This window comes from Salvia splendens, chromosome 15, assembly GCF_004379255.2.
Source record: "Salvia splendens isolate huo1 chromosome 15, SspV2, whole genome shotgun sequence".
Lineage (NCBI taxonomy): Eukaryota > Viridiplantae > Streptophyta > Magnoliopsida > Lamiales > Lamiaceae > Salvia > Salvia splendens.
This window is the reverse complement of record NC_056046.1, coordinates 24,949,638-24,965,965: the sequence shown is the minus strand read 5'-3', so window position 1 is coordinate 24,965,965 and position 16,328 is coordinate 24,949,638. Positions and strand designations below refer to the sequence as shown.

The window sequence follows — 16,328 nt, the reverse complement described above, 5'->3', positions numbered from 1 at the left end:
GATTTTAATTATGTAATTTTTAATTTTTTAGTAATTAGTAATAGTATTTCGGGTATTTTTAATGCATTTTAATATGGTGGAAATGTTTTTATTTAAATTGAATAATAGAATGGTGGAACCCTTGAGCATGTCCTTGCGGAAGAGCACGGATATGAGTGTTGTGCTCTTGCCTAAGAGGAGAGAGTAAAAGTGGGTCCGAGCCCACATCCGTGATCGTTAGCAAGAGCACGGATGTGATGCTCTTGTTCTCCTATTAGGTATTGAAAACGAAATGAATTGAAAGTAATGAAAAATCTCAAAATCTTACAACATTAGATTACAATATATAAATGAAAAAGATCCCGCGTTTCGTGCGCGGGAGCTTTCTTAGAGTGTACACTATGGGGAGCCCGCGGCTATAGCCGCGGGTTGGGGCGGAGGGCGGGCGGCTATAGTGGGGAAGTTGTCCGGAGGGCGGGCAGACAACATTTGGGGGCGGTAAGGGTGGCGGACGCGGGATAGGCGGGGTTGGGGCGAGCCCGCGGTTGGGGAGAATTAGCCGCGCCTATAGGCGCGGCGCCCATAGGGGGCGGACAACCGGCGCGGCGGATTCAATTTCGAATTTTTTTTTAATTTTTTTTATTTACCTCTATAAATACCACTCCCCACCACCTATTTTTCACAATTTTCACAAAATCCATCCACTCACTATCTACACAACCACTCTCTAAAAATGCATCGAGGCGACGACGAATCACCCGACTCTCAGGAATCGGGCTATGACAGCAATCCATCACATCCATCGGGCTATCCTTTGGCAGCCATCGGGATTTGGCGCCCTAGTTACCTCGTTTTCTATTTATTTACACTGCGATTATTTTAATTACAAAATTTGGGGGCTATTGGAGGTGTCCACTATAGTGGCAGAAATAGAATTTTGGGGCTGTGGACAATAAAATTGGGGCTATGGATAAAAACTGGAGCGGGGCTATTGGGCGTGTCCGCCTGTTGATACCCTTAGACCATCCACAACGCGTCTCGCGCCGGGCTCGCGTCTCGTCTCGGAGAGACGAGACCCCCGCGAGACGCATTGCAGCGCCCATCTCGTCTCGACGAGACACGAGACGAGATGTCTCGCCACGCGCCAGGGACACGTGGCACGTCCCCATGCGTGCGTGACGCCCACTCGCTGGCCCGCGAGTAGGCGTCGTCACTGATGACGCAATAATTCATTTTTTTTAAAAAAATCGATTTTTAATAAAAAATTTTTTTTTTTTCAAACGGTAATATTACCGTTAAATATTTATTTTCATTTTTTAAATTTTTAATTTTTTTACTCTATAAATAATTCTATTCCATACTCATTTCAAACACAAACACACATCTATTCCTCTCAAATCCTCTCTATCACTCCAATTTCCATGTTCAATCAACTCAAACAAATGGATCCTTTTGAGCAAATGCGCCAATTAATGGAACAATCACTCGAAGAAGATCGACGACGAGAGGCGGAGGAAGCCGCACCACCCCCACGACGCTCCCGGAAGTACATCAATCGGAACCGGGAGGAAGCCGCCGCACGGTTAGTACGCGACTACTTCTGCGATAACCCGATTTGGGGAGATACCTATTTCCGTCGCCGTTTCCGCATGCGGAAACCGCTATTTCTCCACATAGTGAATACTTTGGCGGCCAGGGAGGAGTTCTTCCGAGAAGGGTTCGACGCAGTCGGTCGTCCCAGCCACACGACGCTGCAGAAATGTACTGCAGCCATCCGGCAGCTTGCGACTGGACAAACGGCCGACATATTCGACGAATACCTGCACATCGGAGACAACACTGGGCGCTTGTGCTTGCTCAACTTCTGCAGAGGCGTCCGGGCAGCCTTCAGTGACGAATTTCTCCGGAGGCCAACCACGGAGGATTGTCAGTTCCTCCTCAACCTGCACGAACAAGTGCACGGATTCCCCGGGATGCTTGGCAGTGTCGATTGCATGCACTGGCAATGGAAGAATTGCCCGGTGGCTTGGAGGGGTTCCTACACGAGCGGCCACAAAGGCACCCACCCAACCGTTGTACTCGAGGCCGTTGCCGACTACCGACTTTGGATCTGGCACGCGTACTTCGGGGTCCCTGGCTCGAACAACGACATAAACGTGCTCCAACAGTCCGACCTCTTTACCGAAGTTTTGGATGGTAAAGCGCCGGCCATCAACTTCGTCGCCAACAACCGGCGGTATAAAATGGGGTACTATCTCGCCGACGGCATCTACCCGAAGTGGCCGACCTTCGTGAAGACATGCGGCAGGCCAGCGAACCCAAAGCAGGCTCTTTTTGCGCAGAAGCAGGAGGCTGCGCGCAAGGATGTGGAGAGGGCGTTCGGGGTTCTCCAAGCGCGCTTCAACATCATCAAAGCCCCGGCTCGTTCGTGGTTCATGGAGAGCATGGTCGACATCATGTATACGTGCATAATCTTGCACAACATGATTGTCCGAGACGAAGGACCCGATGCCGGAAATTGGTTCGACCCCGGATACCCCGGAAGCTCAACCGCAAGTAGTCCGCCGCGAAGTGGAGCGCATCCATCTATACAAGAACGGTTGGCTATTCGGGCAAGGACACGCGACTCTAGCGCCCACACCCAACTCCAAGAGGATCTAATTGAGCACATTTGGGAAAACTTTGGCGGAGAAGATTAAATTATGTCATTTTTATTTTTTTAGAATTTTAATTATGTCTTCGTTTTTTTTAATGTTAAGTTGTAATATTGTTTTAATTTTAATAAAGTGTGTTTGTTTAAATTGAATTGGGTTTTAAAAAAAATTATAAATTAAATTGAATGAATAGTAATTAAGAGACGGTATAGAGACGGTTAAGAGACGGAGCGTTGCAGGTTCCGTCTCTTAGTTAAGAGATGGAGGAAAAAAGGACAGTGGGGCCCTCAAATAGTGCTCAAATAGTAGTTAAGAGACGGTTTAAGAGACGGTATAGAGACAGCGTTGTGGATGGCCTTAATCTCCGTACACCATCTCTCTTCTCTCACGCGTCTCAATCTTCATTTCCTTAATTTTCATTTCTTCGTTGATTTTTCCCCAAAACCAGAACTCCAATGGCATCGCGAGATCCCAACCCTAAGCGCACCCCAATGTACCCCCAAATCGACCCCCCCCCCCCCGCCCCTCCTCTCTACCCCACCGTCGACACCAACGACCTACACAACCTATTCCCCTCTCCGAGGAGCGAAGGCTACTCCCCCTCCGCGCCGCCCGACTCCGCCGAGGAGTCCTACTTCACCATCCCCGGCGCAATCGTCCACCTAATCGACACTCACTACTCCGTCGAGCTCGCCGCCGGAGATCTCCAGATCATCCGCCTCCGCCAGGGTGACAACACCGTCGCCGTCCTCACCGCCATCTCCGACGAAATCGAGTGGCCTCTCACCAAGGATCTAGCTGCCGTCAAGCTCGACGCTTCGCACTACTTCTTCTCCTTCCAAGTTCCAACCCTCGCGCGACGCCGACTCTTCCGACTCGAGCGATGAGGAAGGATCGAAGAAGAACAAAAAGAAGAAGAAAAAGAAAGGAGATGAGACGGAGAAGAAGGAAAATGACGTCGACGTCTTAAGCTACGGCCTCACGATAGTTTCAAAGGGGCAGGAGGATTTGCTGAAGGAATTGGACGCAATCTTAGAAAATTGCAGTAATTTCTCTGTGCGGAAGGTGGACGAGAAGGCGGTGGTCGGCGCTGCAGCAGAGATCACTCCAATGGAGTGGGAAACGGATGCGAAAAAGAGGGAGGAAGTGGTGTTGGTGTGTTTATATCTGTAATTTGTTGTGTGCAGGGTTAAGAGGGTGACCAAGATGACTCAGAAAGTAGCAACAGGGGTTCTTACAGGCGTTGTGAAGGTCTCGGGATACTTTACTGGTTCTCTTGCAAACTCAAAAATGGGGAAGAAGTTGTTTAAGTACTTGCCAGGGGAAGTTCTTCTTGCTTCTCTTGACGGATTCAGTACGTCGAATAATCCTTGTTTCTTTACTTTCTGCTTGTATGGTTTCTGTTTTGCAACTGGCATATATGAAGCATTATATCTTTAACTGATTAGCAAGTTCCTGTTGGGTAGTTTGTAATTGATCTTTCCTAGTGTATGTATATATGTATCTGTGTGAATTTATTCGTGTCAGTGGAATAAGTGGCTGGATTATCGCTGTTGAAAGGGATTAACATATGTAGTGTACATAGAGGTCCAAGTAGACGAGCAGCGATGATCACATTGAAACACTGAAAGGTTGAGATTTCATTGATGAGAGTTTCCTTGGCTAGGCTGCTAATAAGGGTTCCATTCGAGTTGTTGTGTTAGGATTCGGTAGCTTAAATTGAGTGAACATATGCTCTCGGGTTAAAATTAGCTTCGTTGTATTTATGGATCTATGTTTCTTGTGACAACAGGTAAAATCTGCGATGGTGCTGAAGTGGCCGGGAAGAATGTGATGTCCACCTCATCCACAGTGACTACTGGACTCGTTTCACACAGTTATGGTGATGAGGCAGCCAAGGCAACGAGCGAGGGGCTGGATGCTGCGGGGCACGCTGTGGGAGCTGCATGGGCAGTGTTCAAGATAAGACAGGCATTGAATCCGAAAAGTGTGTTGAAGCCTACAAGTTTGGCCAAGTCTGCTGCTAAATCCGCTGCAGCAGAGGTGAAGAAGTCGAAAGCAAATAGCTCAAGGTTTTGATGCTAAACTGTGAAAAGTTGTTGTGATTGTGTGTTGTGGATTGGATTGCAGTGAGGTAGATGCAGACTAAGGTCTCTGTTTATTACTTATATCCTTGTATTTTTTCCCTTTTGAATCTTCAGCCACATTTGTTAATGCTTGGATTTATTTGGATATAGGCTCGAAAAATTTTGATTGTGTAAACATTTTTATTGCATTTTTGTATTCATTGGAGTAATTTTTTTCGGATCTAACTTGTACTAAGTTACTGCAATACTATTAATTACTCCTTCCGTCCGCCATTAAATGTCAAACTTTGACTCGGCATGAATGTTAAGTTTAAGAAATAGAGTAAACGTCAAATGTGGTCCTAAACATATGTCCTTTTTACGATTTTAGTCCTGAATATTACGTTTTGAATTATTTGGTCTCATACATTTAAAAACAGGCTGAATTTGGTCCTTTTTCGACGGCTCCGTTTAAAATTAACGGTCAACAGTTGTTTAAGCTATTTTGACTAGATTACGATTAGATTAAAATATTTAATTTTTTCTAATTTTTTTTCTTTTTTTTTCTTACTATTTTTGTCTTAGGGATTGGGATAGCGGCACAATCTTCCGGCGACGGCAATTCTTCATTCCATTTCGAAAACCAATTTGAATCATCTTCCCTCATTCTCTCTCTATCTACAAAATCCCTTCCCTTTATGTTAAAAATTCCTTCTCATAAAAGAGGATTCTTGGCTAAAACAAGGGCATATTTAAATCTAGGATTGGGGAAATCTAGAGAGCTCAAGAGAGAGATACAAGGGGAGGGGGCGCTATCGCCGCCGTGCTGGAGGTCTAGGGGGTGCTGCTGAGGGGGATGCACGTGACCACCACGATATAGAAGGGGATTCCGGGAAGGAGACTTTGCTTTTTGCAGGCCTTATTTCTTATTTGAGATGGGATTCGAAGTCAGTCTTGCACCGGATGGCCTAGATGAAACCCAAGGAGAAGAGCAAGGAGGGGCGGCAGAGGTGGGGGCGTGCGGCGGCAGAGGAGAAGGGGATGAGGAGGGCGGTGGAGTGGAAGAGGAAGAAGAAGAAGATGCAATATAGGTGGGAGATCTCCTTGCGGGTGGCATCGATTTGGGTCTCCTTGAGGGAGAGGCGATTGAGGATGAGCTCCTCCTCTTTGAGCCACTACTCGAGGAGGAGTTTGTGAGTTGGGTTATCGGCGATCTGGAGGAGGGATCCACTGTGTTTGCTTCAATCAGAGAAGATAATTTTTGTGTTGAGAGAAATTTGTACTTCAAACATAAGAAAAAAATTAAATTAATCATGCCCCTAATTTAGTCAAAATAGCTTAAACAACCGTTGGCCGTCAATTTTACACCGAGCTGTCCGAAAAGGACTAAATTCAATCCGTTTTTAAATGTGTGGGACCAAATAATTCAAAACGTAATGTTCAGGACCAAAATCGTAAAAACGTCATATGTTTAGGACTACATTTGGCCTTTACTCTAAGAAATATTATAGAAAGTGGATTGAAAAAGTGAGTGGAATGTGGGTCCTACTTTTATATACTCTATCCGTCCCATACAAATATAGACATATGATATAACATGGAAATTAAAACAAAATTGGTAAAAGTAAGATAGAGGAAGAAGATGGTTGTTAAAGTAGTGTTAGTGGATCCCCTTGTTAAAATTCATAATCCTTGTCCTACATCGACTTGGTAATGATCCTAGCTCACCTATATAAGTGTGGATAACCCTCCCCCTTATAAGGCCTTTTAAGGGTTGAGTAACTCATTTCTAATATGGCCCATTTCTAATATGGTATCAGAGCGTGCCCAAGTCGATGAAGGATTATATCTCTTTATCTCTTCACTTGCCTACTGATAAGTCGTATTCTAGGACTTGGTTACTGGTCAGTATACGTGCATAATTGGATTATATCTGCAAAACAGTTGCTAAAGTGTGCAGGGAAAAGGTTCCAGTCAGAAGGAAAGGTATCGAATAACTCAGGTGAAAGGGGCATCAGAATGTTGCTATACTGACCAGTATGCATGCCAAAAAGGCTCGAGATGGAGAAGAAGGATTGCTGGGAAGATCATCCACAAGTAAGGGCAAAAGGGTCATTTCGTGAAGAGAGTCTACCCTAAAAATCAAGGACAGGCCTCCCTATAAAAGGAAGCCACTTGGAGAGAGAAATCATGATCGATCATCAACTTGAGGAACCTTCACACTTAGTTAGAATTCTCTCTCGGTAGATCAGTTCCTACAGCATTATCCTACATCTTCTTATTCCTCGCCACAGCCATGGTCACCTGAGTTCCATCAGTCTATCGGAGATCCACCGTCCTTCGGTCTAGCCAGTTTGTTGCGTAGTTCCATCGCCCGGAGTGGCAAAACAATCTTTATTTGCTTTCTTAGTTAATCACACTTTGTTTTCTTACGTTAGATCGGTTACATTTTCGATATTTGCTTACTTTGAAGTCTTAGTTGTGATCCAAACGTTTTTATGATATGAAGTCGTTTTTGTGCATCGCTTCCTGTTTGATTCTGTTTCTTTCTGCCTAGATAGCTTAGATCTAGTTGTTACGGTAATTTTTTAAGTGTTGCGAGCATGTTTTCATTTCCGAATTGATAGATCTGAGTCCATGTTTTCTTTCTGCCACCTTGCATGTCACCCAGTAAGCATAATTTCAGTTTCGTAAGTTTAATCTTTTGATTTGGAGTTTAGATTGTAGATCTGTTCTTGTGGAGTTTGTTAACCTGAAATTCTCGTTCATGGAATCTGAGTTGTTTGATATGTGTTCATACTTGTTGGAGAAGACAATGTCCACATCCAAATTTGGGACCACTTTTACTTTTAGTTACTTTTTGCTTTTGTCCTTACTTTTCTTTACTTTTTCTGCTGGTACCCTACAGATCTGTCAGCCTAGTCACCTAACTACCACTTATTCTCTGATATTCCGTTTAGCTTTTTATAGTAACCCCGTACCTTCCACATATTTTCTGAAACACAATGTTCCCTACTCTCACATACACAGCTACTTGTTAATCATCTTTCACGCCTTCTAGTCAGTAACATACCACCTTCATTTCCAGTCTAGATAGAACCTCAACCCAAAGCGTGGTAGCTAACCAACCCTTCCAGAATATCAACACAATTACCAAAGCGCATTCATCTCTGTGGGATTCGACCCTTACATCCACTATACTAGTCAGTAGAAGTGGGTTGAGGAATTATTGATACCAGGTTGAGGCATAGCTGGGGTTTCCATCCTAATCAGTAGGATACATCCTTGCTTTAACGACACCTGACGAAAACCTGCATCTATCAAATGGCGCCGTTGCCGGGGATGAATGGCGTTTTTAACTGTTATTGTGTGTGATACTTTGGCGTATATATTGTTCATAATTGTTTACCTATCTTTTTCTTTCAGTTTATGAGAAGCAGTTCGGCTGCTGACCAGTGGAGACCGAAAATACTCCAACGAGGGACTATACTTGTGACCACTCGTTCTGGCCTGTCGACGGCCCTGTCTGACCTAGGCACGAGTAGTGACGAAGAGCAAGACACCATAGAAGGAGGAATACCAGAACAGGTGCTACAGTAGGAGGGTAACCCAAGGAGAATGGCTGCCCATATAGATGAAGACCCGGAGATAGGGACGCTGAACGCGCATACCGAAGGAGAACCGCCGCAAGCTATAGTTGTCACCCCAGGACAGACGGCTTGTGATGTGAAGCCCCATGTTACTGCAATTCTGCCCACGTACTGTGGAAAGAGCTATAAAAGGTCCCTACGAATTCCTTCATGAGTTCTGTAAGATTTGTAGGGCACAGAGAAGGCCGGCGGGGGCATTCGAGGATGACTACAGATTGAAGGCCCTGCCGTTCGTCCTAAAAGGGGAGGCCAACACATGGTCATGCGCCTGCCACCCGACCCCATTGAGAGTTGAGCCGATTTCAAGTCTGCCTTCTTAGGCGAATTTTTTCCGTCATCTAAGATGAGTGCACTGAAGAGAGAGATCACCAGTGTGAAGCAAGGGTATGATGAGCCCTTGAGTGATTATTGAGCGAAGTATATGAGTCTTTTGGATGCATGTCCGAACTATGCGGGGATGAACAAGGCAACAAAAGACTTGGCAAACTCCTCGTCAGGAGGAAGTTTCACACAACTGAGGGCCAGTGAAGCGAAAAAGGTCCTAGGGAAGCTTCTGAGCGCGAAGAAGGAATACGACAATTCAAGGGATGGCTACAGCAGAGAAAGAATTGTGAGTGCTTCGTCTACTGACCAGGAGCAGAAGATAGAGCAAAAGATGGATTTGAAAATGGAAGAGCTGAAAAAGGCACTCCTGAGCGCGATCGAGAAGAACGCACCACCATCTTCTCCAACTGGGAGCTACAAAAGTGCAGAGCAGGGAAATCAAGGGCTGGGCTATGATCAGCCTAATGACTTCGTCAACATGGAGCAAGTCAATGCTGCAGGGTATTATAACTCTAGTGGGAATTGGATCCAACGGAGACAGCGGGACGCACCATGGAGGGACCATCCAAACTTTCGATGGGGGGATGGAAATCAGAATCAGAATCAGAACCAAGGTCAAGGTCAGAACCAATACCACCCCCACCCGAACCAGAATCCCAACCGTGGCCCAGCGAATCCCGACCACCAATCCAACTGGTCAGGAAGGAACCAACAACCCCATAGCTAGATCCCACAGAACCAAAACTCAAACTCTGTCTATGTACCACCCCACCAGAGAAACTTCCAAAATTACCAGAATCAGCCTAATCAAGGTTCCCAACATCAGCAGAACCGGAACCAGTTCCAAAACCAGGCCCAGTATCAAAACCAGAACCAGAATCAATATCACCAAGACCAGTACAACCCTCCAGGCCAGTATAACCACTACCCACCTAACCAGAACCAGCAAAACCTCTAAAATTACCCACACAACCAAAACCCCCATTCTAACCAGTACCAAGGGCCAAATCAGTCCCAATATCCTAACAAGTCAAGGAGATCTATGGAGGACATGATGGGAGAATTGCTCACTTCGCGGCAAAGTATCAGGGGTGAGCTGCAGTCTAATAATGAAGTAGTGCAGGGGATGCAGAATGCCCAGAAGGAGCACAAGGCGAACATAGACATGATGAATAGGCAGTTGGCCTAGCTGGCAAGTTCGATGGGTGAATTAAAAGGGAATTCAGGGAAACTCCCTCTACAGTCCATGTGCCTGAAAAGGCAAACGTAACCAAGGTCACATTGCGGTCCGGTACTACCTATGAGGGACCCCAACCAAGGAAGCCCAATGGAGAGCCTAATGGGACGAATATACTGAAGGACGTCGTCTCAGGAGAAGAGCTCAACATACCTCTACCTCAGATGCAAGATCCATTATTTTTTGATAAGGCACCATTGGAAAAGAATGAAACAAGAGGCGTACTGCCCATGAGAGACCCTCCTAAGGAAACGGAACCCACGAAGGAGGCTCCAGCCCAGAATGTACCCAAGGAAAACTCCGGGAAGGCTGTTGAAGGACCGATTGAAGAGGCGAAAGGAAAAAAACCATTCCCTTACCGTTTCGTGACCAAGAGGAAGAAGGAAAACCTAGTGGATTACATGTCAATTTTTGGGAAGCTGGATGTCACCATACCATTCCTCCAAGCCGTGAAGCTACCCCCCTTGGAAAATTTATCAAAGAGTTCATAGCCGGGAAAGCCCAGAAGGATGGAAAGATCGTTGTGGAAGAGATAGCGTCAACAATTGTGCAGGAAAATCTACCGCCCAAGAGAACTGACCCAGGTATGTTCACTTTGCCTATAACTATAGGAGACATAAAAATCGAGCATGCAATGTGTGATCTGGGAGATTCTATAAATGTTATGCCATTGTCAGTATATAATCGACTGAAGGGAGTAACGTTATCGAGCACTAGGGTATTAATTCAACTAGGTGATAGGTCATGTATAAATCCTGAGGATGTGTTGGAAAATGTGTTGGTGAGAGTGCATGATTTTACTTACCCTGCTGACTTTTATGTGATCAAGATGAGTGAGTCTGAAGCTAGAGAGTCTAGTGGTATTTTGCTAGGGAGACCGTTTTTGAGAACAACCAAGACAATCGTGGACATGGCTGAAGGTACAATTTGCATCGATTTTCATGGAGAGAAATTCACATTTGATATCAATGAGGCCATGAAAAAGCCTATCGATTCTGAAAATCTATGCTACGTTGATGTAATTGACCCCCTAGTCCAAGATTTTCTTGAGACCGAATTATTGCAGGAAAAGCTCCAAGCGTTGGATGTAGAAGCGGCTGCATGGTGCGATCTGATCAGTAGCCAAGGGTTAACTGATGAAGAGATAGAAGGAGCAATTAAAGATTTCTGTCAGAAATCGGAATTTATTGGAGCCGCGGGGGCTCAGCTACCAGTCAGTACAGAGGAATTTTCAGATGAAAAGTTAGAAAAAGAGGGGGATACTGCAAGAAGCATTCTGTCGGCTGACATACTTCCCCCACAAGTTGAATTGAAGAAGCTGTCGGAGAATCTGAAGTATGCCTTCCTAGGGGAGGAAAACTCGTACCCGGTGATCATTAGCAGCAGCCTGACGAAAGAACAAGAAGCAAAGCTACTGACCGTTCTAGGCAAGAACAAAAGAGCAATTGGATGGAGCCTTACAGATTTGGTGAGAATAAGCCCCGACGTCTGCATGCATCATATCAGGCTAGAAGAAGGGGTGAAAGCACATCGAGACTCGCAGAGGAAGGTAAACCCCAATATGCGGGAGGAAATATTGAAGGAAATTTTAAAGTTGCTGTCATTAGGGATTATCTACCCGATAGCGAGTGGGTCAGCCCTGTCCACATGGTTCTCAAGAAGTCCGGGATTCAAGTAGTTCAAAATGAAAGGAATGAGCTGATACCAACAAGGCCTAGTCACTGGTTGGCGAATGTGCATAGACTACCGCAAGTTGAACGCCGCAACCAGGAAAGACCACTTCCCCCTACCGTTCATCGATCAGATGTTGGAGCGACTGGCGGGAAAGAAGTACTTTTGTTTTTGGGATGGGTACAGCGGGTATTTTCAAATCTACGTGGACCCTGAAGACCAGGATAAGACCACCTTCACCTGCCCATTTGGAACCTACGCATACAGACACATGCCGTTCGGTCTTTACAACGCTCCGGGAACATTCTAACGATGCATGATGAGCATATTTTCTGATCTGATCGAGGAGTGCATAGTGATATTCATGGACGACTTTACAGTCTACGGAGATTCTTTCGACTTATGCCTTCATCATTTGGATGTAGTCTTGGGGAGGTGTCAAGCAAAGAGCCTAGTCTTGAATTTTGAGAAGTGTCATTTCATGGTCACAGCGGGCATCGTCCTAGGGCACGTGGTGTCAGAGAGAGGTATCCAGATGGATCAAGCCAAAGTGGACGTCATTTCCAAACTACCTTTCCCTACTGACCAGAAGGAAATAAGGGGTTTTCTGGGGCATGCAGGATTTTATCGACGATTTATAAAAGACTTCGCCAAAATCGCCCAGCCCCTTACCAGACTTCTTCAAAACGAAGTGGAATTCAATTTGGATGAACAGTGCAAGACTGCTTTCAACCTCCTCAAAGAAAAGCTGGTATCTGCACCAATTATTCGGGCTCCTGACTGGGATCATCCTTTCGAAGTGATGTGTGATGCCAGCGATTACGCGGTGGGAGCTGTTTCTGGTCAGAAGATCGACGGGAAAAGGTATGTAATTTTCTATGCGTCTAAAACTTTGAATCAAGCTCAAAGGAATTATGATACCACTGAGAAGGAGATGCTGGCCATGGTGTATTCATTCGAGAAGTTTCGACATTACTTGTTGGGATCCAAGGTCATCGTTTATACTGACCATGCAACCATTAAGTATCTAGGTACCAAGAAAGAATCCAAACCCCGCTTGATCCGATGGGTACTCCTGTTACAAGAGTTCGATTGGGAAGTAGAAGACAAGAAAGGTGTCGAAAACAAAGTTGCGGATCATTTGAGCAGGATAGTGCAAGATGAGAGCAGCGAGGAAGTACGAGATCGATTCCCTGAGGAACACTTGTGTGAAGTGATTTTCGCCTCCAGAAAAATTGACTGGGAAGAAGTGATGAAGCTTACTGGCCAGGATGTGACAGAAAAGGGAAAAGAAAAAGTATGGCAGGAGTCATGGTATGCGGACCTAGCCAACTACTTAGTTTCAGGAGAGCTTCCAGAAGTGCCGAACGTCACCAAAGCTCAAAGAATGAAGATCAAAAGTGAAGCAAAATACTACTTTTGGGACGACCCATACCTTTGGAGGGTAGGAGCTGATCAAGTGATAAGAAGTTGCGTTCCTGACTGGGAGCATAGGGACGTGCTAATACATTGCCACTCCTTGGCATGTGGAGGACATTTCGGTCCCAAGAAGATGGCAAAGAAGATTCTGGACATCGGTTTTTATTGGCTAACCCTCAACAGAGAAGATGCCTACGAATTCTGTAGAAGTTGTGAGCGTTGTCAACTGACCAGTGGGATCTCTGCACGAGATGAAATGCCACAAATACCATTTCTGTAACCGCACTATCGAAGCCTTGATGAAGAAGTACGGTGTGCACCACAGGTTATCTAGCCCCTACCACCTGCAAGCAAACAGTCAAGCGGAGATCTCTAACCGAGAGATAAAGAAGATTCTGGAGAAAACGGTCAACCCTTCTAGGAAGGACTGGAGCATGAGGTTAGAGGATGCTCTATGGGCTTATCGGACAGCCTACAAAACTCCCATAGGAATGTCTCCATACAGAATCGTTTTCGGAAAGATGTGCCACTTACTAGTTGGGATTGAGCACCGAGCATACTGGGCAGTACAGCAAGTAAATGTGGATGCTACAGCCTGTGAAGAGGAAAGGAAGCTACAACTACAGGAGTTAGAAGAACTTAGATTGGAATCATTTGATTCAGCCATGTGGTATAAGGAGAGAACTAAATTATGTCACGACAGAAATCTAAGGACCAAAGACCTCCATGTTGGCCAGAAAGTACTACTCTTCCAGTCGAGACTGAAGCTAATGCATGGGAAGCTCAAGTCAAAGTGGACAGGACCCTAATCATAACCGCACTCCGTTCTAATGGAACAGTGGAGATTTCAGGGAGTATTCCTAACTCTGAACCTTTTACCGTAAATGGACATAGGCTGAAAGTGTTTAGGGAGAATAGTGATGTGGGTGTAGTGGATGAGATCCCACTGCAACCACATACTGAGGTTGCATACTAACCGGTAGGATAGGAATTTGGAGTTCCACTGGGCTAGTCTCTTTTGAGCGAAGTTTGCACATACTGGCCAAGTAGAATTCCAAATTTCCTAAGGGAAATGTAAATATTGTAAATATGTGGTAGTTAATTAAATCTCTGCATGCAATTAAAATTAAAATCCAAAAATATTTTTCGGTCTCTAAATTTAGTTTGGAGTACGTGCTGACCACCAGAATGCCATTTTGGTGAAACTCTCAATTTTATTTAAGTGTCCTTTTTACTTTGTTACTAATCTGGGAAAATATAGGGGGAAATCATTGAGGGACGTAATATGAATTGGGGTTGTTTCAGCTTTGCAGGCGGACAACGACTGGGAGGGCGCGTGTGCAGAGAAGGACAGACGACGTCCAATCAGGAGGTAGCGCTCTCAACCGTCTCCCACACGAATTGACGCCAACTTGGAAACTGCCCATAGCCGGTTACAAACCCTCAACTACCCATTCTACTCTCATATCCAAACCGTCTCTCCCCTTTCATCTCACAAACCCTCACCTGCAATTCTCTCTTCCAAAAAATTTCCGCCGTCATCCACAGAAACCAACACCCATATTACCACTAGAAATCGTCGATTTAAGCCATGGGAAAAAAGAAATGGGCAAAGAAACAAACCGGTGAGAAAACCCCTTCAACCCGCAGAGAAGAAACCCCAGAATCGCATCCGCCACTGGGAGAGCGGCCGCGTGACCCGCAACCACAGAAGCCGATTGCTCAGGCTCCGGCGATGGTTTCTTTGAACACACTGGCGGAGTTCCTCAGACAGCAGGACCCGAATAGAGATTGGGCGACTGCGTTGGCAGGTTTTAGCCAAGTCTGGGGTAAATCGAGCACAACCGGAGAAGCCCCGGCAGTAACTGCAGCAGAACCGATCGTGCAGCCCACAGTACAACCACCCACTTCCATTCCGGTTTCCTCAGCAATTCCACCAGAAAGGGAATCTTTCTCGGTGACCACACCGCCAGAGCCCTCGGAACCCTCCCAAACTCCACAACAAAGTGACTCGATGGATATTGACCCCATCTCCGCCTACTACGATTCTGACCTAGGGGAAAGGGAAGCGAGAAGAAGAGAGGAGCAGAAGAGTCAAGAGAGAGGAGATGAACCAGAAAGAACGCCGGTAGCGGAGTCTACTCCTCAAGAAATGGCGAGGGAGGAGATAGATCTGAATGAAACCGCCAGGAAGCAAGGCCTCATGACTAATGAGGAGTTTGAAGCGCTTTTGAACAAGTTAACTAGGATGGACGATGCCACGATGGCTGAGGATCTGGACCTGACATCAAGGGCAGTAAGAGAGGGTGGAGAAGCGAGTGCAAGGAATGACTTAGAGGACCAAGTCAACAAGCCAGTAGACGAGAAAGAAGGAGAGACAGAGTCGATAACTCCCAGCCAGACGCAGGGGAGAGTGATACGCATATTGACCAGGAGGAGACAGTAGCAAGAACAGAGGTACCAGAACCAGTGGCACCTCCAGTGATAAAACCGAAGGCCGTCAAGCGGAAGTTGGTGTTGAGGGACGATCCCAAGGCAATACGACCAAAACTGAAGAGAGTATCGCAGAGATGCCTAGGAAAATGGGCATCCAGCAAGACGAAGGCGAACACAGCAGCAGATCCAGTGGAAGTTTTAAGTGAAGAGGACAGGACTACTCCTACAAAACCTGGGGATGAGTCCTTACCGGCTACTAACCTGGAGGATGCCCAGAGGGAAGCTGAAGTGGTCTCATGATACGAACCTCTATTATTATTATTTAGTTTAGATATTATAGGGATTTAGCATATCTTTTTCTATATCTTTGTTTTCTTGTTCATTAAGTCAGTAGCATTATAAATAGGATAGACTGTTATCTTTTTTATTCATTCAATCAATTAATAAAATCATTATCGTTTGCCCACTTGTGGAGTATCAAGAATCCAAAATTATCTATCGCTGCCGACAAGATTCATTCTTGCGCCCAGCTCTGTCTCCGAAGATCACCGCCGACCCAAGACTTGGGCGCCGGATTAATCAACGGATTTAAACTCTCAACGCTGCCGACGGAGACTCCTCCGCGCCAGCTCTATCGTTTGTCCGCCGACCCTTAAACGAGGGCGCCAGAATTGTGGTGTTACAGTTGTGAATTCAGACGGAATTCACCGTTAGGAGCAGGAGGCTCTTAACAACTGGGCTTTCATTGAGAGCTCACCCTCCCACCATCTCGAACCGAAGCTACACAGCTGCCCGACGGAAACATTTCGCGGACAGCAACTGCTTTGGTTGTCGAGTCCCGCCTGTCCGCCGAGCTCTAGCCGCCGGACAACTCTACTTCTGCAACGCCCGA

At 45.9% G+C, this 16,328-nt stretch overlaps 1 protein-coding gene and 1 pseudogene across 1 annotated transcript; both read left to right on the top strand.

Moving 5' to 3' along the window:
- Positions 1-3,070: 3,070 nt before the first annotated feature.
- Positions 3,071-4,940, top strand: LOC121769426 (annotated as a pseudogene).
- Positions 4,941-14,591: 9,651 nt separating this feature from the next.
- LOC121766912 lies at positions 14,592-15,446 on the top strand. The gene has a single exon (XM_042163142.1). The coding sequence runs from the start codon at positions 14,592-14,594 to the stop codon at positions 15,444-15,446; it is 855 nt and encodes a 284-aa protein (XP_042019076.1).
- The last annotated feature ends 882 nt before the right edge of the window (positions 15,447-16,328 follow it).

Excerpts from the sequence above, each read along its gene's own strand:
- LOC121766912 (XM_042163142.1), top strand. The coding sequence starts at position 14,592 with ATGGGAAAAAAGAAATGGGCAAAGAAACAAACCGGTGAGAAAACCCCT.